The sequence below is a fragment of the Phycodurus eques genome, chromosome 15, assembly GCF_024500275.1.
Source record: "Phycodurus eques isolate BA_2022a chromosome 15, UOR_Pequ_1.1, whole genome shotgun sequence".
Lineage (NCBI taxonomy): Eukaryota > Metazoa > Chordata > Actinopteri > Syngnathiformes > Syngnathidae > Phycodurus > Phycodurus eques.
In genome coordinates, this window is record NC_084539.1 from 10129378 (window position 1) to 10157051 (window position 27674).

General features: G+C 38.4%; 2 protein-coding genes across 16 annotated transcripts in view; one reads left to right on the forward strand and one right to left on the reverse strand.

The window, feature by feature from the left end:
* arhgap24 (Rho GTPase activating protein 24) overlaps window positions 1–7477 on the forward strand; it is a 58954-nt gene extending 51477 nt beyond the window's left edge. For 6 of the 7 annotated variants that reach the window (XM_061698190.1, XM_061698189.1, XM_061698194.1 and 3 more), the window contains 5 exons: window positions 748–883; window positions 963–1036; window positions 2365–2486; window positions 2556–3681; window positions 4821–7477. In XM_061698190.1, the coding sequence (XP_061554174.1) occupies window positions 748–883; window positions 963–1036; window positions 2365–2486; window positions 2556–3681; window positions 4821–5088 (1726 nt within the window). In that variant the 3' untranslated portion in view covers window positions 5089–7477. The remainder of the gene's footprint in view (window positions 1–747; window positions 884–962; window positions 1037–2364; window positions 2487–2555; window positions 3682–4820) is intronic. The other variant, XM_061698191.1, reaches the window with a different exon arrangement.
* Window positions 7478–8078: 601 nt separating this feature from the next.
* mapk10 (mitogen-activated protein kinase 10) overlaps window positions 8079–27674 on the reverse strand; it is a 41719-nt gene continuing 22123 nt past the window's right edge. For 3 of the 9 annotated variants that reach the window (XM_061697658.1, XM_061697663.1, XM_061697664.1), the window contains exons 8-14: window positions 26229–26300; window positions 22095–22277; window positions 19426–19550; window positions 18439–18465; window positions 17762–17825; window positions 16154–16231; window positions 8079–13581 (exon numbers count right to left, since the gene is read on the reverse strand). In XM_061697658.1, coding sequence (XP_061553642.1) covers window positions 13439–13581; window positions 16154–16231; window positions 17762–17825; window positions 18439–18465; window positions 19426–19550; window positions 22095–22277; window positions 26229–26300 — 692 coding nt within the window. In that variant the 3' untranslated portion in view covers window positions 8079–13438. Of the gene's footprint in view, window positions 13587–16123; window positions 16232–17761; window positions 17826–18438; window positions 18466–19425; window positions 19551–22094; window positions 22278–22842; window positions 22915–26228; window positions 26301–27674 lie in introns of all 9 variants that reach the window. The other 6 variants (XM_061697660.1, XM_061697667.1, XM_061697665.1 and 3 more) reach the window with 6 other exon arrangements.

Below are 27674 nucleotides of genomic sequence, written 5' to 3' on the forward strand. Positions count from 1 at the left end.
AATACTACTCAATTTAGTGAGTTTCAAATAAAACACAATAAGATTCATTCTTATCTTTTCTGACTGGAATTTAGTAGTATTTTCTATTTTTACAGACAGGAAAAAGAACGTGAATGAGCTTCATAATAATCAATAATAGAAATGATACTCAATTGAGTAGAATTTTACATGGAAAAAAAGAGCTGAAAATTACATTTTGACCAAGAAAAACAAGGAAGGGTCATTCTTAGCATAACACTAATCTCTTCTGACTGGAACTTGTTCATGTTTCCTACAAACATTAGAAAACTGGCAGTTTGGCTGTTGCAGTCGGTGCTTGCTTAACATTTTAACGATTAGAACAACAATAAACGCTAACCCTTGCTTTAATCTCTTCTGACTGGAATTTAGTGGTATTTTGTACAGAAAATTGACATTTTGACTGTAGTGGTTTTTGCCTTAATATTGAAACTATTAAAACAAGAAGAAACCCTCATCTTAACGTCAATCTCTTCTGACTGCAATTTAGTAGTTTTTTGTAAAAAAAAGAAAAAAAGAAAAAGAAACACTGTCCGGCGAGGGTGTTGCAACCCCCTGAATCCCCACCCCCAAAAAAAAAAATTACCATCCCTCAGTAGGCTAGTGCTTAACTTTTTGTGCAAGTACCTGTGACAATGCATTCTTGACCTACAATTGCTCAGTCTGTAAAGCCTGACCAAGACAACTTGTCAAATGACGGCTCCCCCTTCGTACATTTTGTCTATGCAGTAACACAGACGTGCACACAGTAGCGTCGCTGCTCAAGCTGTATCTGCGAGAACTCCCCGAACCCGTCGTCCCCTTCCACAAGTACGACGACTTCCTGGCCTGCACCAAGCTGCTCGGCAAGGACGATGACGACACGGTGAGATGGACGGTCTTTAGGGGATGCTTTTCAGCCGTATGTACCCACATGATGAAGTTGTGCTGTCCCTGCTACGCAGGGTATGAAGGAGCTGAGGAAGCTTGTGGAAGGTCTACCTCCTGTCAACTACAACCTTCTCAAGTACATCTGCAGGTACTGTCTATGATGAGAATTGAGTCTCAATTGGTTCTGAAAAACTGGGGTTATTATGCGGGAAAAAAGTCCTAAAATGACATAAATCAAGTTGGAGTGGTGGGAAGTGGGGTTGGAAAAAACATTACAATCAGCAAAATATGCGAGAAAATGTCCTAGAGCACAAGAATAAAGTTGTAATTAGTTCTAAAAAGTTGTAATGCTATGGGGAAAAACATTCTAAATTGCAAGATTCAAGCTTTTTTTTTGTGGGGATAAAAAAGTAATACTGTATTATTTATGAGGCAAAAGTCACTAGATTAAGAGACTAAATCTTTTTTTTCTTTAGAAAAAGCTATAATATGAAATCACAGTATGACAATAAAAATGTCTTCTACAATTACAAAAATAAAGTTGTTGTTTTTTTTAGATGTATAAAATATATCAAAATTACAGAAATAAAATTGTTGTTTAGAAAAACCTACTAAAATATAAGAACAATAACATTTTAGTTTATAATAATATTACAAGAATTTACAATTTACAAGGAAAAGGTTCTCAAATTAAAATGGAATGAAAATAGTTATAATTGTTTTTATGAGGACAAAAAGGCACAATGGTAGAATACAGTTATAACTTGTAAAGATAAAGTTTGAATAGTATGTGAGAAATGTGTTTACATCACAAGAATAAAGTTGAAAAGTTGAAATTAAAATGATAACAATAATGTTTTGGGGGTTTTGTTCAAGAAAAATTTTATACTTTGAGGAAAGCGTTTCTGAAAATGAATACATGACAAGAAGAAATATCATTACATTAAAAGTCATGAATTATTTTTTTAAGACAAAAGAAAAAAATTATACTACCCGGATTTTTTTTTTGTTATTGCAAGACAGAAAATCACAATATTACAAGAAGAAAATTTGTTTTTTTGTTGTTTTTCTTTTGTTTTTTTTAGGGGGGTGGGGTGGAGTAAAGAATTTCTAAAATAGTGAAAATAAAGTTGTTTTTTTGTTGCCTTAAAATTATGATAAAAAATTACAATTGGCCTTTTTTTTTTAGAAAGAAATTATATTTTGAGAAGGAAAAAGATCACAATGTTAGCAACAATTTTGTTTTAATCATATTGTGAAAAACAAATAAGAATATTGTTGTTGTTGTTTTATAAAAAGAAGTCCTGACATTATAAGGGGAGAAAAACTAAATATTATGAGTATAAGTATGTAATTTATTAATATTAGGAAAAAGAAAGTCCTAAAATTATATGAATAAAGTCGTCTGTGTTTGGGAACGAAATCATATTATGAGAAGAAAAAAAATCACAATGTTAAAAGAATTTTTTTTGTTAGGTTTCTTGATGAAGTTCAGTCATATTCTGGAGTGAATAAAATGAGCGTGCAGAACTTGGCCACGGTGTTTGGGCCAAACATCCTCAGGCCAAAAGTGGAAGATCCAGTTGCCATCATGGAAGGTTTGTATTGAAAGCTGTCCAGACCCAGAGGTTTCCGTGCCAGACAGTTGATTGTTCTCGTGTCGGCAGGAACCGTCCTGGTCCAGCAGCTCATGGCGGTTTTGATCGGCCGGCACGACACGCTCTTCCCTCGGGACGAGGACAGTCCCGCCGGGCCGCCGGAGATCGCCACCAACAACAATGTGGACTCGCCGAGGCGACCCGCGGCTCAGATGACGGTGGCTCAGAACGTCGAGAACAACAACGTGCAGGCGGTGCGCCAGTGCGTCTGGGAGGCGGCGGACTCTCCTTGCCGGCACGAGGACGGGCAAGGCTCCCTGCGCTCCGCCAGCCCTCGGAACATTCCGGGACGCTTTGACAATACCCGGAGCCCGCCGCTCACGGTTAAAAAGAATCCCGCGTTCAGTAAAGGAAGCGGGATTGTCACCAACGGATCTTTCAGCTCCTCGCCACCCTCCTTGGAGCCAAACTTGGACAAGTGTCAGATTTTGATGAGCGGCGGGAGCTTACCAGGGCGCCGGAACGGGACACGGAAGGGCTCGGGCACAAAAATGGGCACCGGCGGCGTTACAGGAAGCGGGAACTCCAACGGGGTTCTTCGGATGGGAGTCTCCGGCCCTGACGCGGTTGCAGCGGTCCTGAACGGCCACGGTGGTCTTTGCGTACCGAACGGATGCGTCACGTTACGGGAGGCAAAAAAAGGGCCGCGTGACTACCCCAACGGGGATCAAACTTGCAACCAGAACCGTCTGTCCACGTACGACAACGTGCACCTGAACCCTCACAACCTGCAGCACAACCACGTGGCCCACGTGGCGTGTCTCAGCAGCAACTGTGAGGACAAGCAGAGCGTGGACAGCGCCACCTGGTCTACGTCCTCCTGCGAGATCTCCCTGCCGGACAACTCCACGTCCTGCCGCTCCTCGACCACCACCTGCCCCGAGCAGGACTTTTACGGCTGCCACTACCAGGACCTGGACGGCCCTAACCGGGACGGTGGCGTGGACGAGGACCGGGACAGCGGCAGAGAGGCGACGCGAGCGGACGTGGCGGCGAGAAACAGCAGCGAGCACAGTGGCAAGGACGACGGAGGAGGGGGAGCGGTAGGAGGACACAGTGCACTTCACAGCCTGGTGGCGAGTCTCAAACAGGAGGTGCTCAAGCAGAAATCCGAATACGAGGCAAGGATAAAGAGGTGAGATTATGAACTAAAAGAAAACCCCCCCAAAAATCTTATTTTTTAAATCAAATACATTCAAATGAGTTTATTATCTTAAAAAACAAATTGTAAAATCCACAACAATAAATAAATAATAGTAATATATACAATAAAGGTTCTTACCTGAAGAATACAAAATATTTTTCCAATATTTTTTTAAATGCAGTAACAAATGTTTGAAAAAAATTAATATACATACATATATAAATTATTATTTCATATACATATGTATATATAAATTATATTTTGTCATATATATATATATATATATATATATATATATATAAAAAATACAATTGCAATTTTAAAAATATTTTACAAAATAATAAGACTTCAATGATTAATAAACAGATGCATTTACAAAAACATAGTACCCGCCCCTCCCCCAAGGCATTACCATCTCCATCGCCCTTTATTTAGTTAGTTAAGCAGCATTACAAAATTTTGGAATTAACATACTGAATACATGATGGATATACAGTCAAAAAGTCTCCACAGTTTTTTTTGTGAGATGACAAAAATGATACCAAGATAAGTCATTTTAAAACTTGTTCCACCATTAATGTGACCCATAACTCACCTGTATAACTCACTGGGGGGGATGGATAATTTGGGAATAATTGGGAATGTGGCTGTTTATAATTAACCAACCATTTTCAAACTTTTGTTAAATGGTTGTCAGCACAATTTTAAGTCCCCAAACAAAGTTCAGATGTTCAAGTAGGCGTTTCCTGACATTATGCAGACCACGGTTTGTGCTGAAGGATGTGACTACGTTCTCAGGGCATTGAATGGATCATAACTGGCCTTCTTAGTCCGTCATTCGAGCAGCCTTCATCAGTTTATGCGAAACAGTCCAGTCCAAACAAAAATGAGAATACATTTGTGAAACTCAAAGAAAATCAAGTTGAACAGCAAAGAATGATGCTAACTTGTTACTAGATAACTAGTATTTAACAGTATTAGGATGAGAAAAGTTAGCCCCTGGAATGTATTTCTATGATTTTAGGTGGAGTCTTGGGTGTTATGAAGTTTAATGCTCTTAGGTTCTATGATCTTCTTCAGGCTTCATACTTTCTCTATCCCATGTTAACCAACCACTGTGCCTTTTGCAGCCTGGAGCAGCGCAACCTGGACCTGGAGTCCGAGATGGTGAGCCTGCACGAAGAACTGGACCAGGAGCGTAAGAAGTACACCATGGCCGAGATCAAGCTACGCAACGCCGAGCGGGCCAAGGACGACGCCGAGCACCGCAATCACATGCTGCAGAAGGAGATGGAGCAGTTCTTCTCCACTTTCAGCGACCTCACCGCCACCGGAAGCAACTCTGCCACCGTGGACCCCCGCCGGCCCGATCGCAGCAACCCCATCTGGATACAGTGAAGGTGGGCGGGACGGACACCTAGAAAGACCACAACGGCTCCAAGCGGGATTTGGCTGCCGGATGTGGTGATGAACTGTGGTGAGGTCTTCACCTCCACTAGCATATCGCAAAAAAAAAAAAAAAAAAAAAAAAGATTCGGAACTAAAAGGAGCCTGACGCTACTATGAAAGCAACTCCAATGACTTGTCCAAACTTTCCATAGATGATTACGTGGCCAAGCCTGCTAATGTTAGCGATGCTCAAAAAATACACTCACAACAGAGGGGAACGAGGATCAGCTCCCGATCGATCGTACGAGCGTTGGATTTATTGGTGGTATGGAGCAAAATGTCTGTCGACTTCACTTCCCGTTTTGTTTTACTCGGCAGTCAGGTCGGCACTGAAAATGAGAATCTGTTCTCAATTATCTAGGTTAAATGAATAAATTATTACACAAATCTAGAAAGGCATCCGCTGAGCGTATGGAAGATGCAGGAGAGGTGCTAGCGCACAACAGAGCAAATTTTCCTTTCGTCCTCCTGGTAAGACAAGCAATCTCACACTATTATGACGAAGCAGCTCCAACGAGTGTTGGCACAGATAGTACGGACAGCGTGTTAGCTGTTTTTTGTTGTTAGCATTCTTTTTAAAATTAGCATTGTGAGCTCATTTGTCAGCAACAAAGCAGAATCGCAACAACCCAAATGTACTGTGTTCACGAGTGTCCACTAGTATTTTGTTGGAAATTTTGAATTGGAACTACAGGGACATGGAAAAAACGTCAGCTGAGAGACTGATAATGCTAGCGGACCGACAAAATAGTCGCTTCTGCCTCGGTTAGCAACCTTCCTTTCCGTAACTTACTCTTTTGCCTATGTCAGCAACTCTTTGGCCTCTTTTCGCATCCCTTAATTCTGCCTCAGTTAGCATCGCATCTGCCTTTATTAGCAACTTCTGCTTCCCTGTTAGCATTCCTTTTGCAACTCTTCTGCGTGTGATAGCAACGATTTAGCCTGCGTTAGTCACCCTTCTTCCTCTTTTAGCATCCTTTCTGCCTTCATTAGCAACCTTTCCCTGTTCACGTCCCTTCTGCCTTCGATAGAAATGCTTCTGTGCCTTCGTTATCAACCTTTCCCTCTGCTAGCATGTTTTCTGCCTCCTTTAGCTAGTCCTCTCTGCATATCGCTTACCGAAGTGCTGACGTGACATTGAAAAGTTTTCATTCAATAATTACAGACATCGGTGTAAATGATGACGTCGCCTGGGGTGACGTCAAGGTGAGACTTTGTGTCAATAGAGCGCTATTTAAAGACTCTCAAAGGCTACGTGAGGCTCTACGTACGAAACCATTGGACTTCTCTCCTAGTTGTCCGTTAGGCTCGTGTACATAAAGCAGAACGCGGGAGGGGAACGCATGTCTTATTTATAAAGAGAAATGAATTTGCCTAAATGTGCTATTTAAATGTATGTAAATGTTCACACTGTATAGGTGCTTGCACTTACTTCCGCGTTGTTGTCCGTGCTCGGGTTCATGACCAAAAACAAACTAACAAACAAACAAAAAACAAGCAGCAGCAAGTGTGTAGCAAGGTGTGTGTGAGGTAGTGTCTATGAAATATCAAATGGAGTCGTTCTAATAATATGTTCAACCAAACAAACTGTATGTTACAAGGGGGGAGTTTTAAACCTGCTGCTGGTCATTGCAGTTGCTAAAGATGTGTCCCGATGACGTTATTAGGATTCCCACAGGTAGGGCACGCCCTGCTCCAATATTACTGGCTCCAGGACACACGCTGTTGCACTATGATTGGCTGCTGTATCCCCGTAGAACACGCCCTAGTGATTCCAGATGGGAAAAGACGTATGTGACTTAAGTGTGGCCCCGTAAATGTTTCCCACTAACCTTAACCCACCCTAATCCTTACCGTAACCTATCCTAAACCACTTTAAACCCAACCCTTTCCCTAAACCTAACCATAACTTACTTCTTTGTTTTTATTTCGTAGAAATGTGATACATGTTTGGGATGGTCATCTCGTTACATCTGCGTAGCCTGTCCTTCCTGTGACGCAGGAACGGGGCTTGTCCTGCCTGGAAATTATGTGGGAATCCTAATCAGGCATCCGATGCTAGTTGGCTACATGTTAGCGTCGCTACATACTGTACATACTGTATTTCCCTCCATTAGACACCGTGCCCCTGTTAATCGCCGGGTGCGACATAGACTTAAAGAGGCATAAACGCCTCACTCAAGTAGCTCTGTTTGAACTGTGTTGCCAACCAAAGCAGCAGCACCTACCGAGCCATGTTAAACTTTGTCATTGTGCGTCTCCCTCACCAGTAGATTCTTTTTATGGTGAGAGGCAAAGAACTGGGACTACTGTGGAATAAACTACATGTGATACTTGATACTCAAAGTGATTATACAAATGACTAATATGAATAAAAATGTATTAAACAAACTGTAATTGCAATTTTCCACTCTTTTTTTTTCAATGTTGCTGTGTTGCAAGTCCCCCCAAATCATTTTCTCCCAAATGTGTGAAAATTTTATTTTCAACAAAAACAATTTGAATACAATTATTTGAAATAACAAAATATTTTGAATATTAAAATATTACAGAGAAATAATTCATTATCAGCTAAAAAAAAAAAAAAAGGGTAAAGACGCTTGAAATAAAAACTAAAACTTGATCAATTAAAATAAATCATTTGACAAAAAAATGTATTTAAAAAGTCTGTAAAACATTTGAATTCAAAAAGAACATTGGGAAATACTGTACATGTTTAATGAAATAGGAACTACATTAAATTACAATTTAAAAGTTCCAAAGAAATGTATTTAAAACAGTTAGAGATAAATGTTAAATAGAATACTGTATAGCAATTATAGTTAAAATGCATTAAAATGAAAAATTAAATAAAAAAAACTATTGGAAAATTGTTCGTTTTTCACTGGACAGCAATGTTATGCGAAATTCAACAGACAAGACCACACATTTGTCCAAGATCAAAGATTTTGTTTATTTTCAATCACATACATTACTTACTATTATTTTGTTTTTACATACACAGTTCCTTTAAAATTTGTTTGGAGTAACAGCTCTCAGTTTTTAATCTCTCTTTTTTTATTTTATCTTTTGCAATTGTTAAACACTTTTATTTTCCTGAAGCTTTTGAGATCACCAGCAGGAAACTTTTACTGTCAACTCAACAGAATGATTGATGAAAACAGTACAAAGTAAAAGAAGGAAAACTGTTGAAGAACATCACCTGATTCAGATGATCTATACATCGGATGTCGTCAATTTAGTTAAACTTTAGTTAAGATGCTCGTGTCGCCGTCCGTGCGACTGCTTTTATTGCATTCTTGGACAGTTGCTATATGACAACAAAAGCGTGCATCCAGAAAAATTTTCAGGTGACAATTAAATCAATGTAAAGATCCCTTTTGAGAAAAATTAAGAGTTGTTGCAGTTTTCAATCAGGGCTGGGGAACTGTGTTGTCCTCTGATGGTTTTATTTGTTTTTACAATTGCATGGCTGGCCGGATCAAGTGCTCTCTGGGTCGTACTTGGCCTGCAGGCTGCAGGTTCCCCACTCCTGATAATATTTATTTTACTTCTACATTTCAATGTGACAAAAGATGTCCACCTTTTTACACACACGCGTAACACCTTGTCGTCATTCGCCAAAGAAGGAAAAACCAACACAAGAATTTGAGAAAATTGCGTTTTCTGTTCCGATTGTGTTGACTTGCTGGTTTATTTCAAATCTCACACACGCACACACACCCACATACCATAACCAAACTGTGATGACAAATGATTCGCCTCTATGTTTACATTCAGTGCAGACAAGCAAGCAAGGATCCAGTGTCTTGTCTTGTATGGAAATGTTTTTTGTTTTGTTTTTGTTGCCAAAAATGATTTAAATATAAAGTAAATGAAATAAATAATTCAAATATCACTTAACTGTTTTTAAAAGGAATAAACATGAATTAATGTATTTTAATTTTTTTAAAATATACATAAATTTCAAGGTGAAGAAATTTACTTTCTGAATGAATTGATTGAATTATTTTGTAATACTGGTATTTATTTAAATTTTGTTCAAATCATTTTTAATAGATTTTCTATTTATCATGTTTATTTGTAATTCTTTTTTTTTTTTATTTTCCATGTAGTATTTAATTTAAGGTCACTGATGGTATAGTGGTACAGCGTGGGTTCAGTTCCCACTCAGTGACGGTGTGAATGTGAGTGCGAATGGTTGTCCGTGTCTATATGTAACCTGCGACTGACTGGCGACGAGTTCAGGGTGTAGTCCGCCTTTCGCCCAAAGTCAGCTGGGATAGGCTCCAGCGCCCCGCGACCCTAACCAGGATAAGCGGTGTTGAAAATGGATAGAGGTGCTTTGTTAAATTTTCTATTTATAAATTTTTAATGAATGTTTTACATTTTTTTAAATGTTTTTTTAATTATTATTTTTATTTCACCACACTAGAAAGCACCATGATTTGACATGTCAATTGTCAAATCAGTTAGGAACAACAGGGGGCGGGATCAGATTTGTCACGCAGAGAATTGGACCACCCTCTTTTGTCGCAGCTCAACCAATCATGAGCCACCATAATGGCTTCCTGCGATCCTTTTTATCGATTTAATATGCACCATTTATTATTTCAATAATTTTATATTTATACGTTTTTTGGCAAAAAAACAAACAAACTAACTAATTAACAAAAAAAACAACAAGAACACTCCAATAATGTCTTAGTTATAACAACAAGGTGACTAATTTACATTCAGGAAATAATACTACAAAAACAAAAGTGATCCAGACAATGTAAAGATACAGAATTGTGTAACTGTTTAAAAATGTCCCATAGTTTGCAACAAAAAAAAGTCTCAGAGAGAATTAAAAAAAAATGCGCGTATAGAAGAACGTTGCACCCTGTTTATTAAAAAGAGACACATTGCCCCGACCGAACGGACCCTGAATGCAACACCGATACTGTAGCTTATTCTGGAGACAGCCCCCTCTAGCAGGCCTTCCAAGGTACTGCAGGTGTACGTCCAAGATGGCCATTTTTTTTTAGGAACTCTGGTGAGTGTTTTTCTGTTTTGTTTGTTTAAATTTTTATCTTGATTTAAACAGCGAATATCGAACTTTTTAAAGTAACAAATAAAAACCACAAGGTAGTTGCAAAGCCATGCGATGAGGTAAATGATCAAGAACAGAAAAAGGTCTTTTTAATAGCTGTGAACCCAAACCTTTTATTCCTCACGTTTCTACCAATTATTTGCGAGTTTTAAGGCAAAATTAAGTTATGTGACGTGTTGCCGTGCAATTTGAAACACTATTATACTATTTGTCACCACCAAAAGGCACTTGCCATTGCCAGCTAGAACAAGACAAAATAAGTGATCTTAGGGATACAATACTGTGCAGTAGTCTTGGGCCTCCATCACATTTGTTCATTTCGTTATTATAACAGCAATTTTCCACTAGAATGTTACTCAGTAGAGGGCAGACCTCCACCAAGGCCGGAAAAGGCGTCATATTTGTCTTTTTGTGTTTGTTAGCTAGCTAGCTCGCTACTTCCTGGTTCATGGACTGTCAGACTAGACAGGAGGATTTGTGGATTTACGGGGCGCTGAACGGATGCTACCCTTGATGCCGTTATCCCACACTTCATGGTACCTATTTGTCTCGCCATGGCCCTACTCGGTATTGATGCGCTTACTAGCGAGCACCAGTACAACATATTGATACTGCCTTGCACTGTATCATGTTGTATCAGTTGGGTGTGGGTATTGACATCATTAAATATTGTATCATTATCTCTCACGGTCCAGTATTACTTATCAATAAATTCATACATTGTGGGTGTTGTCTCTTCCAGTACATTATCGGTTAGATGTGGGGGAAAAAAAAGTCGATATCATGATATATCGCACGATACATTATCTTATTGTTATTTCTCATGGTACAGTACCAGTGATCAAAATATCGACATTGTAATGTATCGCAGGGTTATCAGTTAGGATACAGCATTAATTGGAGGTGATACTAAATTTAGATATTGTGATATTTTCTTGCGTTATCGCTCATGTTATCAATTGGAAATGTGACAAAATCTCAATATCGTCATATATTGCATTGTTATCTCACATGGTACAGTAGCAATTCTGAAAATATTGACATATGACATTATTATCGCATTGTACAGGATCAATTAAAAGTGATTCAAAATATGAATATTTTGATGTTTTGCATCATTCTCTCTCACACTATCATTTAGGGGTGGGACAAAGTGTCAGTATCGCGATATATCATTGTGTTGTCTCTTACAGTACAGTATCAATTAGAGATGAGACAAAGTATCGTTACCATGATATATTGCATCGTTATCTTTCACAATACAGTGTGAACTTTAGATGGAACGAAATATGGATGTTGGGATATATTTCCTAATTATCTCTCATTGTACAGTATTAATGTTCCTGTGATACTGTATCACATTGATACTGTATCTCTGACTGAACAGTATCAATTAGCATTGTTATTTTTTTATGGTATGGTATTAATACTGACCAATATTGACATCTCAATGTATCAAAACAAAATATCGATAGCATGATGAAGCGAATTATTATCTCTCACACTAGCTATCAGAGGCGGGAGAGAATGTCGATATCGTACTGTATCACATTGTTATCAATGATAATAATATTGACATTGATGGTCTCAGGATACAGTATCAATGAAAAAAATATTGGTATCGCAATGTGTCAGATCGTTATCGCCCAGGAGTCTGTATTAATTAGAGCTGGGACAAAATATCAAAAGCAGTATCAATGACCAAAATATTGACATTGCAATGTATTGCTGCAGTATCTCTGGCGGTTCTGTATCAATTAGAGTTGGGACAAAATGTCAGTACAGTGATATAGCACATTGTTATCTTTCACGATACAGTATCAACGCGCTTTGTTTTGATGATCATGCTTATGTTGTTTTAATAAACATTGTGACGTATCGCTGCGTCGTGATATTATTGATTCATCCACATGCTCACCTAAATGTATTTTTTCCTGTTTTACATGAAATAAATGCAGTGAAAAAGGTCATTAATACAATAAAGCTTTTGGACTTTTTGCACAGTAAACTTTAAACTACATGGAACTTGAGAATCAAAGCATTGCTCTCAACATATGTTGTATTAATTTGATCAATGACATGCAAGGTGGTGATTGGCTGTTTTGGGGCGAATGGATTTGCTTTGTCCAGCAGGCCAAAATAAAAGGAACTTTACACCAAAAACAGTTTTGCACAGCAATGTAAGCCCTAATTGTCCAGACCAGATCTCCAATAACATCTGTCATAGTCTTAATGGATGTGACACGTACAGTCGGCTTCAGCGTACGGTGACTTTTTGCAAATTAGAATTGAAATCATGCACGAATGCAGCAATTGGCAGGAGCAATTCAGGTGGCAAGGTGCATCAATAGTCTAAAATAATGAATTTAAGAAATCTAATTATTATACACTCCAAAAAGTGTCATTTTATTTTAATTGAATGTAATTTAAGTTTTATTTGACTTTTGTTTTATTACACTGAATAATTTTTTGTCAACCTATGATAATCACAAAAAAAACATTTTCTTTATTTATTGGATTTTTAAAAATGAATCAATTTATTTATTTATTTATACTCAATTAAAAGCCAAGCATGTTAATAAAATGCAATTGTGTGGCTCAGGTTGACATTAGATTCGTCTTTTGAGAAATAAAGTCAAATAAAAAAGGAATAAATGGCATTTTATTAAAATGAAATTAAATTAAAAAGAAGCTTCCAGCATACTGGCCGTTAGTCCCACTCCGGTTGCCCTTCAACTGTACACAATTACATTATTTACATGATGAGGTGTGTTTATACACATTTTAAGGGTTGTTTTGGATAAACTACAGCAGATAGGTCACATGATGAGGACAAAGACAGGAGCATATAAATGCTTTTTGGGGCCTTTTGAAGGGGGGCCGGGGGGGTCAGCAGCCAGCCAGAGTGTGATGATTTTACGTTTAAAGGAGATGCAAGTCAAAGCTGCTTTTTGTATGCAATATACGTGGGCTAATATAAGCAAAGCAACTAGAGGATCATCCACATAAGAGTATAACTTTAAATACCGCTGCTGTTTTTTATTTATTTAGCATGACAACACGCAGGCTTGGTCGTCTCCGATTGATTGTTTCACATTTTTCCTATTTTCTGTTTGTTTTCCGATAGCGCCCCCTAACCCTCGCCTTTCCTCTTCTTCTTCCTCAGCGGCGGAAGAAGGCGGGGTTGCGCAGGCAGGCGGCTAGTCACCTGCAGCACCCCAGCGGTCCCGCCGAAGTCTCCAGGCTACTGTCGGTGTCTGAGGCCAGGGTCTGGTCGGTGGACATGGATGAGATGTCGTTGATGGACGAGGACGGAGGGAGGCTCTCGCTGCTGTTCACGGCTGCACCTGCGCTGAGGGAAGCAACGGCGGCGCCGCGGTTATAACGTACGGAGCGCCCACGCCAGCGCTGGAACCGATCGTGCCACATGGGTAAGGGGGGAAAAAGCACGGGGCCGAGTACAAGGTGTTGGACGAGAACACATCACAGCGTGGCTATTGGGACTTGGGTCCGGTGGGTTACAACCAGTTGTAAATACAGTGAACCCCTGCATATTTGCTCTTCGGCATATTCACAGATTTTTATCGGGAGCCTATCCTTCGTTATTTGCTGAAAAGTGCGAGTGTGCATGTTCATTTGCCAGTGTGTGATGTCACGTCAGTTTGCGCTAGCTAGTGTTGTTGAGGCCAGTATGCGAGCTAATGCTATTGATGAGCCTCATGTGAAGGTGGTTTGTTTGTGAGGAATAATTCAACTGGCTCAGGAGGTAGAGCGGGTCGTCCAGTGACCAAAGGGTAACTGGTTCGAATCCGACTGTCCACATGTCGACGTGTCCTTGGGCAAGACACTAAACCCTAATTTGCTCCCAGTGGGCCTGGCAGCGCCTTGCATGGCAGCAGCCGCCCACTGGTGTATGAATGTGTGTGTGAGTGGGTGAATGTGAGGCTTTGTAAAACACTTTGGGCACTGTAATTGTGTAGATAAAGCGCTATATAAGTGCAGTCCATTTACCATGTACCATCTATTGAATACAGTTGTTTATGTAACATGAGTTCATGAATGTGTTCATGTTAGAAGAATTGTGTTGATGCTTTATGGTCTTCTCTGTTTTAAGTGCTTTACCTCCATCTTGCACGAGCTATACGCAATTACAAACTCATTTTATGGGGGGGCTTTAATAATTCACGGATTTTCGCTGTTTGCGCACATACAGTGAATAGGGTTCCAAAACTCTGGGAGTTTTCAAAGTTCAAAACTTTCCATAGGAATTATGGGAATGAACGAATTTACAAAGCTGAAGGTTGGCTCTTAATATCTAGCATAATGCTGACTAAAGCAATCCGATTTCATGCATGTACAATTGTACAGTGGTACCCTGACTACGAGTCCCCCAACTTACGAGGTTTTGTCGCGTTAAGCGCTGTCGCTAGGTCATATTTATTTAGTTATTATTTACGAGGACATTACAGTAATAATACTGTCAAAACCCAACGAAAAATTATCGCTGAAGAAATCTGCAATAAAGCAGGGATGCAAACAATGAACCACGATATAGCGGGTGAACGTTTTGATAATTTATTAAACCATAAATATACCACAAACTACCCCAAACCAATTTCATATCATTTCAAAGTCATTTAACAAAATGACCCTGAAAAAATTGTTTCCAGATTATTTGATTTAAAAAAAAAAAAAAAAAGAAAGAAAGAAAAGAAGTGCACATGTACATGTACATGTGGCAAAGTCTCTCCGAAACTTCCACTAACAACTCAGGCTAAACTTACAGTAGCTCTTCCCTGACATACAAACATCTTATCTCTCAGTCGAAATGTATCATTTCAACATACTTCTCCTCTCTTCTCCAATTAATACTTTCCTGGGGCTTTGACGCTATTTCATGCCATCTTATAGCGTTATAGACATAAAAACTGCAAGTAGGTTAATACTGTAGCTCCGGGTTGGTTCCACTGAAAGAAACGTGAATTTGTGGATAGCGGACCGCGAATAGGCAGGTGTTCACTGGGCATCTTGATGTTTGCGTTTTCAGTGTTTTCGTTGCAATTGTCTTTCCAAAAAGTGAACTTTGACACACGTTTTGAAATGTTTGTGCCGTCATACAGTTGCGTTTTCAGAGTTTAAACAGAAATGCTAATGCTAGCTGTTTTAAAAAGGTCCAATTCGTGACACACCTCAATGTCTTTCTGTTTTTTTGCATTTACATGGGAATCATAATTTTCAAAAAACCACTTTCAGGCAGTTGTGATTTCAGCATTTACACATTAATGTTAGTAGACCTAAAACAACTTCCACATTGAGACAAATTAAATGTCAAATATTTTATATTTCAGGCTTTAAATGGAAACGCTAACGCAAACGTTTTTCAAAAATGTGTACTTTGAGATCTGTTTTCACGTTTGCCTTTTTTAACGTTTCCATTGAAATAGTAATGCTAACATAAAAAAAATATATTTATATTTTTACTGTAGGACCTGTTTTCAAATGTTTGTGTTTTTAAAATTTCTGCAGAAATAGGAGCACTAACATGTTTGAAAACGACAGACTTTTTAGACACATTTTCATAAACGTATTCAAAAGTCACATTTGTGTCGCACTTATTGCTAGCTAGAGTTCATATGGCTCAATCATAACCCCAGAGATTAATGAAAAATTTGTACCCAATAGGCCTGAACTCATTGTTTCCCAAGAACCCAAGTCACCATACATACCACAGTACTCCATATATAGTATACAAAAACACATTTTGATCATACATTATCGCTTAGCACTTAATTTAGCATTAAAGAACAGTAAAGCGGAGACAGGCAGACAAGACAATGGGGTGTGTGAATATTAGAGGGTCCGGTAAGGTTGTATATAAAATTGACTTACAGAGCGATTAGGCTTATGCACTGAGAGTACCTGAAGGTGAAGGCTGTCCCTTCACTACGCCATTCTTCGTTCTCTCCTCAAAATTCATCACTTCTTTATAGATCAACTCTGTGGAACAAAACAATTAATTAAAAATAACAATACAAAAGTTAAAATTATTGACAGCAGAGCAAACCCACGTTGTACTTCCACCGCTACTCCCAATAATAATAAGAATAAGAATAACAACAATCATCATCAGCATACGGTAATACAAAGCATTTGTAGAGCGGTTTGGTTGTATTATATATATTTGTATTATTTACAGTATAATGTGAATACAAAATATAAGTATATATTAAGTATAAGAAATATGAACCAAATCTATCCATAAAATATTTTTATATTCAGATTTTTAAGGTTTTTAATTTTAGGTAAGTTATGAAAATAAACAAAATATTGAATAAAATTATATAAAAAGTATATAGGTTGAATATTAATAATATAAAATATGCATATGAAGAATATATAATATTGTAAAATGTCCACCCATCCATTGTCTTCCGCTTATCCCAGGTTGGGACGCGGGGGGCAGCAGCCTCAGCAGGGAAGCCCAGACTTCCCTCTCCCCAGCCACTTCCTCTAGCTCTTCCGAGGGGATCCCGAGGCGTTCCCAGGCAAGCCGAGAGACGTAGTCTCTCCAGCGTGTCCTGGGTCGTCCCCGGGGTCTCCTCCCGGCGGGACGTGCCCGGAACACCTCACCGGGGAGGCGTCCGGGAGGCATCCTATACAGATGCCCGAGCCACCTCGTCTGGCTCCTCTCAATGCGGTGGAGCAGCGGCTCTACTCTGAGCCCCTCCCAGGTGACCGAGCTTCTCGCCTTATCTCTAAGGGAGAGCCCGGGCACCCTGCGGAGGAAACTCACTTCGGCCGCTTGTATCCGGGATATTGTAAAATGTAAATTGTATACTATATAATTATAGGATTTACAGTGGCGGTTGGTTCATGAACAAAATATGCATATGCGCCGGCCGCGCACAAAGGTGACTGGATTCTGGAGCTGGATTAATTCTATTTCCATTTATTTTAATAGGAAAAAATGCTTTGGTTCACGAACAGAGTCGTGGAACGAAGTTCGTGAACCAAGGTTCCACCTGTATTTGACAGAATCGTATATTTATTTTAAAACTGTAGAAATAAAACATACAAGATAAATCATAAAAAATGTATATAATTAAATTGTGATAAATATAATAATAATAATATAATATAATTAGATAGAAAAAAACTAATTCATAAAATTAATTAAAACAGGAAATAAGAAAGCACTTAGAAATGAGCCCTGTGTGATTGCATCATCAGCATGCATGTTCTTGTCGGGTAAGAAACAAACAAACAAAACAAAAAAAGCATATTAATATTCAAAAGAGAATTTTAAAATGATACACAAAATGGGTATATAAATAAAATACGAAAGTTACGTAAGCTAAAGTAATAAAAACAATGATAAAATATAAAGAAATAAGATGATGATAAAATTATATATGTGTTTTAAAATAAACAGAATAAAATAATAACAATAATAAAGTTTTATTTATATGCATTTATTTATGAATAAAAGATGAGACAGAATTTGTTGTTTGGCTGAATGTGTCTCACCTTTCCACTCATCAATGGAATGTTCTCTCTCATCAAGCTGCTTGTCATAGATTTGAGGTGGAGGCTGCAAAGTTTGAAAGAAAGTATGGCAACTTTAGTCATTGTGTGTGTTTAGCAGCACGTTCACAAGGCTCATATAACGTCATGTCTTTTCTGTTGTTAAGTAGAAGGCTAGAACTCAGTTTCTATGCAAGATTTGAGGTTATTTGCAAAAACACAGGAAATGTAATGAACATTTTTGTAAATTAAATATTTGGGATCAAAATGAGATTTTATTCTTGCTTTTTCTTTTGTGTGTTTTTGCGAACGAGCTCCTTACATGAAGCTGCGCATACTTGCATACATTATAAACAAATGGAGACAAAATCAATCAATTAGACCTTTTGAAGGTCTAAAAGATGCACACAAAGACATGCTGGCATAGGGAACACATACACATACAACCTTCTTGATTTAAACAACTATGGAGAGAAATAAACCACTTAGAATAATGAAAATGTTTGATTTAGGAAGAAGACAGGTTCAAGTTCGAGTGGCTCTTTCCATCTAACTATAGGATTTCCAGGCCTTTTTCTCCCCACACAAGTCACGTCCGAGAGTCACTTTTGACATTCAATCAGCATATTTTGGGAAGAGAAGGGAGGGAGAGTTTTGCAGAAGGGGAGGTGGTCATTTACCATGGATATTTGGATGAGATCCCTGGCCTTCATCAGCATGAGGTGACATTAGAGAAGGGGGAAAACAGCAAAACATGTGTTGAACAAGGCCGCTCATGTAAATATATGTATATACAGTCAGTTAACATCAGAGGCAAGTGCATATATTTCAGGCATATATTTGAATAGGAAGGGAAACAAAATCCTAATTTGTTTAGGCTTTTTCCCAATCTCGCTGTCACCTCACACGAATGAGGCACTGATGATGAAGAACATCACGAACAGCACATTAATTCCCAATCAAAATTCCTGTTTAAATGGCAGCAAATCAACAGTACGTTCAGGGGACTCTAAACATCGGAATGTTGAACGTGGTTGACGTCAAAGCAGTTTCCAGTGCTCAACAAGTCGCACATTTTGACTGATTCTTGTCAAATACTGTATCTCTGTTCTACGTCGGAGCAAGAACCTTTCTGATTTTGGACTTTTTTTCCAATCACAGATGCTTGATGTTGCTGTGCTGGTTTAAGATCAAATTTGTTTTGTGCATGTGTATGTGCACATTTTCTTCGAACAAATATATTCAAATTGTTAGGGAAAGTTGTTCTCTGCCAGAGGAAGAATCCTACTCATTTTGAAGGATGTCTCATATGAAGTATTTAAGGCAGCTCCTTTTAAAGGTCTGTGATCTACAATTATCATCCAGTTTTAATCAAATTGTCAGGGATTGTTGGGCTCGATCAGGGCAAGAGCCCTATTTATTTTGACTATTGCATCTAAGATGCTAGAAATAACTGTTGTCCCTTTAATCTCACGTAAATCACTTTTTTTTATGATTTAATTAGTTCATTTTAAACATTACATTTGACCAAAGTTGCAAAACACAAAATTAAAAAACCATCAGGATTAAAGTGGTCAAAATGGGGATATGGAATTCCAATCAATTTGGAATTAATTACTCATCATTATAATGTTAACCTCATATGCATCTTTTATTCATCTACTCACCGCCTCCACCTCGGCCGGATCGTACCACACGTTGATGTAGGGGTGCTGCAACGCTTCGTCCACTGATATCCGCTTGGCTGGGTCTATGATCAGCATCTTGGACAGCAGGTCTCTGGCTTGGCTTGCTGCAATTTGTTGATAAAGATCATACAAATTAAAACGGGGAGCGGAGATGAATGGGCCCTCGGACGCGGGATTGCGGTGTGTCGCGACCTCTGAACATGGCCAAAATCATATGGCTAGTGATAAAATACGGATGCCATGCTCCGCTCACACAAAATCTGACAAAATCTCAAGGATGAGGTTGTCTTTGAAGGATCCCTGGAAATGGCCAAATGACCCTGAAATGGCCGACTTCCTGTGTTGTATTCAAACTCAATCTCGAGGACGACTTCATCTTTACAGAACACTCGGAAATTACCCTCCAATGGCCACTTCAATAATAATAATAATAATACATTTATAAAGCGTTTTCAAGGAACCAAAGGTAGCGTAACAAGAAATAAACAACAGACAAAACATAAGAAAAACAAAAGAGAACATACAATCAACAGAATTTGAGTGAGTGAAATAGCAGACTTCCTCTGTCTTTTTGTATATTGTACGACTTATCAAACTTTTCTGCCATGGGCCACTGCCACACAGGGACAAAAATTAAAAAAGTTTGTAATTTATCATCACCTGTCTGTCTAGAGTACGTGATTCCAGTTTGGCAGCAGTCACACAAAATCTCTACGACAAGTCCGTCTTCGAAGGGCAACTGGAAATGGCAAAATGCCTTGAAATGGCTGCTTCAGGTCAAAATGGTTCATTTCCTCTCTTTTTTGAGAGAGTCATCAAACTTTTCTGCCATGCTCCATCTACTCACGATGACAAAAAACCCGCCCATCTGTCTCATATACATGGTTTCAATGTGGTAGTAATCACACCACATATCTGAGACAAGTTCATCTTTAACGGCCAAAATGACTTAAAACGACCGCTTCCGATCAAAATGGCTGACTTCATGTGTTTTTTTAAGAGAGTCATTAAACTTTGCTACCGTGATGACAAAACCCGAGACTCCATCTGTCTCGTATATGAGGTTCAAATTTGGTAGCAATCCGACTAAAAGCTCAAGGGCAAGTTTGTCTTTGAAGGACTCCTTGAAATGGCCAAAATGACTTCAAAATGGCTGCTTCAGGTCAATATGGCTGACGTCCTGTGTCTTTTTGTGTTTTATGAGTCATCAAATTTTGCTGCCATGCTCCAGCCACTTGCAACGACAAAAACGCACCCATCTGCCAAGCATCCGGTAGATGGTTCAAATTTGGTAGCAATTCGACCAGAACTCGAGACAAGTTTATGTCTGACAGAGACTTAGACATGGCCAAAAAGACTTTAATATATCCACTTCAGATCAAAATGGTTTACACTTTCAGGTACGGTGGACAGACCTCCCTCCCACTGCTGCCTCTGCACGGAACTGACTGTAAATCTGTAAATTGATGCCTCTTGTTGCTCTCTATTTCATTTCTCCATCATCCATCTTTCCATCCATGCATCCTGCTTCAGTCTAGGGGAAACTCTTTGTCGCTCGTTCTTTCTCTCTTTTGTGTCACGCTCACTTCCTGTCTATGACACTGTGATTTAGGAAAGGGTCTGGCTGTTTAGTACACTGCACTGTGGTACCTGGATTTAGGAGTGACCCGACTTAAGTGTTTTTTAAGATACGAGCCACAGATTTATAAATTTTTTTCCTCCCTGGAGCTGCAAGTAACAATTAGAGCTAGCAGAGTTTGCCATGGTGGCAGCGCACTTCACAGCAAGCCGCAGTTTGGCAGATAGTGAACATTTCTTCAAAAAAAAGGCATGTGCTTGTTTCAAGTTGCTTAATGACACTTCCATTTGAAGTTTTCTGTGAAACTAAACATAAAAAAGAGAATTACAAGTTGTGTGTGTCACCAAATCACATAAACTTGCCTTATGAATGTCTGCTAGCTTAATGCTAACACACGATGCAGAACACTTAGACGCGCTAATGAAATTAGCATTTAATGTCGCAGTACTTCTATTAAATAAACAACTTATATTTGAACACATGTGGGAGCAAAATCCATGCAGTTGACGCATACAACAATACTCACAAGAATGTTTCATTTTGAGCCATGATGTAGGTTATGTATTGTATGTTTTTGTTTTGATTAATTTCCTGGCGTCACTGATGGTGTAGTGGTACACTAGCCTGACTTTGGTGCGGGCAGCGTAGGTTCAGTTCCCACTCAGTGACGGTGTGAATGGTTGTCTGTGTCTATATGTGCCTTGCGACTGACTGGCGACCAGTTCAGGGTGTAGTCCACCTTTTGCCCGAAGTCAACTGGGATAGGCTCCAGCGCCCCGTGACCCTAACCAGGATAAGCGGTGTTGAAAACGGATGGATAATTTATTGGTATTTATGTTATTGTTTTTGTATGTTTAAGGCAGAGTTTCCTAAACATCCAAGGGGTTCTATTTTGGGGGGAGTTTATTGATTCAGTGTGATTAAAATGAAGGCTTTTTTTCAATGTTATAGCAATAAACTGTATTATACCTATTATATATATATATATATATATATATATATATATATATATATATATATGTCATAAAACATTTTGTGGGTGAAAAATAGACCTTTGCTGTCTTCTCACCTTTCAGTTTGTTGTGCTCGGAGTCAGCTGGGAAGAGGCAGTCCGGGAAGAGTTTGGGAAAGGTGAGGCCGGTATACTTGGGCCGGTTCTCCACGTAGTTCCTCACGGTGGGCTGTAGCTTCTTCATGAACTCCGGCGACGGTGTTCCGAGCTGCTCGATCACCTTGTTCCATTGGTCAATGTCTGATGCGGGATTAAGGCAAATACACGCATACACATACTGGGAATATTCTAGAACATCACTAGAACATTAAAAATAATTCTATTCGGAGATCATGTTCATGCTCTTCCTGCGATTATTCTAGACACTGTTTTGTGCAAATCTCAGAATTAAAGCAAGCATCAATCTAGTGCTATAACTCGATACTTAATTAGGCACAATAGAATGTTTTATTTATTTTTGCGTGTGGATGTGTGGAGGTGTACTTAATGTTGTGCAAACTTGAAATTAAAGTACATTTACTTAATTTGAATATTGGCTGCACTTGAATAAAAAATCATCAGAGTTGTGGTTACTTCCAATGGACCAATCACACGCACACACACATAAGCATGCATACATGCACACGCATACACACACACCTCCACAAGTTCTCACAATGCCAGGATGTTCCATCAGAGATGTCGAAATTACGTCTTCATGCTGGTAACGTCAACTTTGTCCTCACTAAGTGGTCGGTTCACAAGTTGAGTTGGGGAGCGGTGGCATCATAAGGTAGGCGGGCAGTGTTGGACATCAGAAGGATACGGTCCGTCCCGGGGAAGAGCACTGTGCCTCTAATCACCTCTCCAAAGATGCAGCCCACTGACCACATGTCCACTGGGTTCACGCAAAAACACACACACACACACACACACACACACAAGCTCGGATTACTGCCCCATAACCTCGTCAAGAGCTAGCGCAGCAGCACGTTGGTCTCGTGGTTGGCACCTCTGCCTCACAGTTCTGAGGTTTGGGGTTTGAATCTCTTTTCGAGCCTTTCTGTGTGAAGATTGCGTGTTCTAGCTGTACTTGCATGGGTTTTTCTGTGTACATCGGCTTCATCCCACATTCCAAGTTTAGGTTCATTGAAGACTCTAAATTGGCCATAGTTGTGAATGCGAATGGTTGTTTGTCTAAATGTGCTTTGTGATTGGCTGGCGACCAGTGGAGGGTGTACTCCACTTCTCCCTCAAAGTCAGCAGGAATAGACTTACCCAGGAGCCTAGTATGAAAAACGCTAGAGAAAATAGGTGAATGGATGAACTAGAGCCTCCTACTCTTCTCAGGGCAGAACGTGAAATTGACCCAGCTTTTGTTGCAATCGTGAAAACTGGAAAAAGTAAAAATATATGTACTACTAGGAGCTTGCTAGTTTTGTCCTGGCCGTTGACCCTGATAAAATAAGTGCATTGTCTAGATATTTAAGTGCACGAGGTTATCAATCCCAACATTTTGAAGTTACGACTGATGTGCAAATTATTCCTTTGCGCAGCAGTGTGAACGTACTGTACGTGGCCACAGGACACCAGAAAGACATGCTCAGTTACCCCGTATTTATTGTTTTGCATTTGATTTTGTAAAATTTAGCAATGTTTTTCATACAAATATTGACTGTAGTTTCGACGAGCTTACAAATTCGAGGTATGTTGTCACCATAGAAACCAAGGATCCGTTATACATTCAATTTCGACCACAGGACCGTGACCCAGGAACTACAATATCTACGTTTGTATTGTAGGAACTATTGTCTAAATTTAGTTACATGGTAAAAAAAAAAAAAAAAAAAAAAAAGAAAAGAAATCCTGATGGGCAGGGTTAGTACTACCTTCAAGAGCTCCAATAATCTGCAGCAATGAACTTAATTCATTGGAACTTTTAGTTCTTGGTACTTCAGATGGAAATGCAGCTGTAGTTGAAATGCTGAAAGCTAGCGGGTACACAGACAACAAATATAACTGTTTTTTAGCTTGCCATTCACGGTGACCAAATTTAAATTTGTCTGTAAGTGGGAATGCGCCATCGTCGATTACTAACTTCTGCTAATGCAGTAGTAATGTCATAATAAATATACTATATATTATATACTGTACATGCATATTTGTATGAACATCACTTCTACTCCAAAATAAAATTAAGATAAAATATCAGGTAAACATCTGGTATAGTTAGGGACGTGCATAACAATTGATTAATCGATCATGAAGAATAGATGTTTGTTAATGTTTGTAAATAATATGCTCCAGGCTACTTCTAGGTAGCAGAAAGATTGACTACTGTTGACTTGAACTGAAAATGATGACAAAAACGTCTTGTGTTTGGGGGTTGTACCACCAGATAAACTCAAAAGGTTTTTTTGTATTTTTTTTTCTTTCCAGAAATGTAAAATTAATCCAGTGGAAACTGTGCGTGGGGAGGATCGAGTGGATGTTGTAAATAGTTTGACAGAGAATATCACAAGACTGCCTTGCCTTCAAAAGGGACAGACCAGAAACCAAACCTCCATCATCGAATTTGTGGAAAACATTTTCTCACTAATATGCATGACATGCTTGGTTGGGTTGTGTTTGAGTAATTTAGCAAAACATGATTGCTAGCTAATTTGAGCTCTATAACTCGCGATCTGTTTAACCTTCAAAAAGCACATCTGTACCATTAATCAGTTAGCCAGACCCTCAATGATCATGTTAATGTCTAAATCTCAACCACGTCCATTTTTTAATCAAATGATCTGTTTATAAATAAGTTACATCTAAGCAATTTACCTCGTGTAACACCTTTTTGACTGAAATACAAAACTACTGTGGTAGAGAAGAAGGCTAAAGTAATCATCAAAGTCCTTATCTAAATTGCTCTGCCTTGGTCAAAGGACATAGGAAGGTTTGTTTACTAGTTACTCGTGGTGCAAGCAGAGTTTTTGCCACCCAGAAGTGATGAAAAGGTTCATTCTGTCAATTGTGTGGAATTGATTGTTGATTAATCACAATGTCAAGCAATTGAGGCAAAATGGAGTGGACTATTTTGCACTCCTAGTCTGTCGTAAGTTTATCAAACCTCACCTTACTGGAATGCCTAATAAGCTACCATGTGTCATTAGGTATTCAAGTCTTCTGACTCAGATGCTTCACGTGCACACTCACACACGTGCGGTACAATCTCAAACAGCCTTATTCCATCTTGAGGACGCATTTATACTGCAGCTTACCCCAGGGAGCAGTTTCACTCCAGGTGAGCGCTTCGAACACACACGCGTTGAAATATTAATATAGAATACAAAATACTCTGCGACTAAGTAAAAAAAATAATAATAATTTAAATGTGTTGCAGGGTTCATCAGAGAGGAAATAAAGCATCGCTTGCATGTCACCTTGTTAGTTTGTGCCTCAGAAACATATTGAGAACATAAGGTGAAAATGTGTGTGCACACGACAAAAGAAAAGTAAATTATTGAAATTTACAAATTGTATATATTTATACAACTGAATTGATAATTAGAACAAAATATTGATAAACCTATATTTAGAATGTATTTATGCTGAAATAATATGTACACAGTATATAATACATTTATGAATAACTATAAAATGTGTAATTTTGCATTTTACATAATGTATATATATTTTTTAAATCCATATTTTTAAAATGTTATTTTATTTAAAAGCAAAATGTAGTATTATAACAACATATATTGTGTTAGTTTTTACCTGAGTAAAAAAAAAAAACCAGTGAGTTTGAAAATGTGCATGCATCACCAATACGTTATATATATGTGGTGCATAAAGATTTATAAATAAATATTAAAATATTATATTAACATACATATAACTAATGAAATACATATCAATATTTTTATTTATTTAATTAAAAAATAATATGTAATTTAGATATTCTGTATTTGACTGACTTTGGAACACAGAACATATTTTTCAAATGTATGTACTGTATACAAATTATATCTAATAATGTAATCTACAGCATTTAATAAATGTAATATGAAAATATAAATAATTATGTATAATTAAATAAAATATATTTGTTATCCATTTATGAACATTTTACATAGAAAATATAGTTTTTGAATTCAAAATTGTTCCTGATCGTACACAAGTAGTCCTACCATTAAAGAAAAAGCACACTTTGAGCAAGGATACAGTCCCGCCCTGGGAAAAGGATTTTGTGGCGCACCATTTCTCCCATAATGCACCCCACCGACCATATGTCCACTGCACGCCATGAGGCGAGGCGAAAAGAAAGGGAAAAGCAAAAGGTTAGTGTTAAACCCTGGAAGACATCAAGGAGAGAGAAAGTAGTCATTAGAAAGCAGCGGCTAATTAGCGTGCTAGGTCACATACTGTGGTGCTAGTGCATTAAAAAAAGAGTAGAAGTTGTAAAGTGGAGCTTTAGTAGGATTAAAACATCAGGAAATGTGCACCCAGGCAACCGACAAGATTCCATCAATCTGACAATAAATAATAGCATTGTTTACCCAACAAGTTAATGTTGAGTAAAACTTCATATCGACCTACAAGGACAAATATAAATGTTGTGCTCCAGTCACAAGGGCTTTGTTTTGTTTTGTTTTGTATCCTGCTGTTTTAATGAGTATATTAAGGACATCTCGCAAACATACCGCTGTATTCAATTAAGCCAGTCACTGATTAAATCACCTCTGGTATACAATTTGTAACAAGATTTATTACGTTTGCGGACACAGGATAGTTGTAGAAGTCTTTAGTCTTGCAACCTGAAACATTTTTCTTTGACATTTAGCAGAATTAGCAAATAAGCTACATAGCTAAATGAATGCGGTTTGTAATTGAATTGTCCAGAGAAAATGTAATTATCTCAGTTCATCAACGCTATTGTGTGTGATTCACACACAGACATTTAAGCTTTAACGGCTGAGCCTATTTGAAATTTTGCTCACCAAAACAATAGCAATGTAGTGTCTAAGCGCATGTTGTAAATTAGTTCCCTGTGCAGCATTGACGATGATGTTACATTATGTAGAGACAATGATTAGTGTTTCAGTTGACTATGACGTGGGCACGCGTGGGCATCCAAGTCAAGTTTATGTTCCGAGGAGCTATGCCACTTATTTGTTTCGCCCAGTCTGCCTAGTTTCTTGACCTTTATCTGCATTTCACCGTTTGATACACATTTTGATACATTTTGATTCAAAAGACCAAGAACCTTTCAAAACTTTCCACAACTGCCGAGCCCATTTGATCTCTGTTGATAATCGACTAAAAAATTTAAACATTCTCTCAGAGAAAGGGCTAGTCTTACCTCATGTTATAAATGAGTTTCTGCCCCGGTATTAAAGATTAAGTTATGTGGCGACAGCGTATTTATTTGTGATGAGCTTAACAAAAGATGCTTCACAATGTTGATGTGTCCATGTTTATGTACAGGGAAGCTGTGCTACTATTTATACTATTTGTATGGCCTATTCTGCCTTGGTTTTTGCCATTTCTCTACATTTCTCTGGAATAGACCTTTGACATGAATTGTAGACTACCACTAGTATTGTTTAATTTAAAAAAAAAAAAAAACCTGCCTCCTCCCATTTGCAGTTGAGTAAATAAACACCGCCA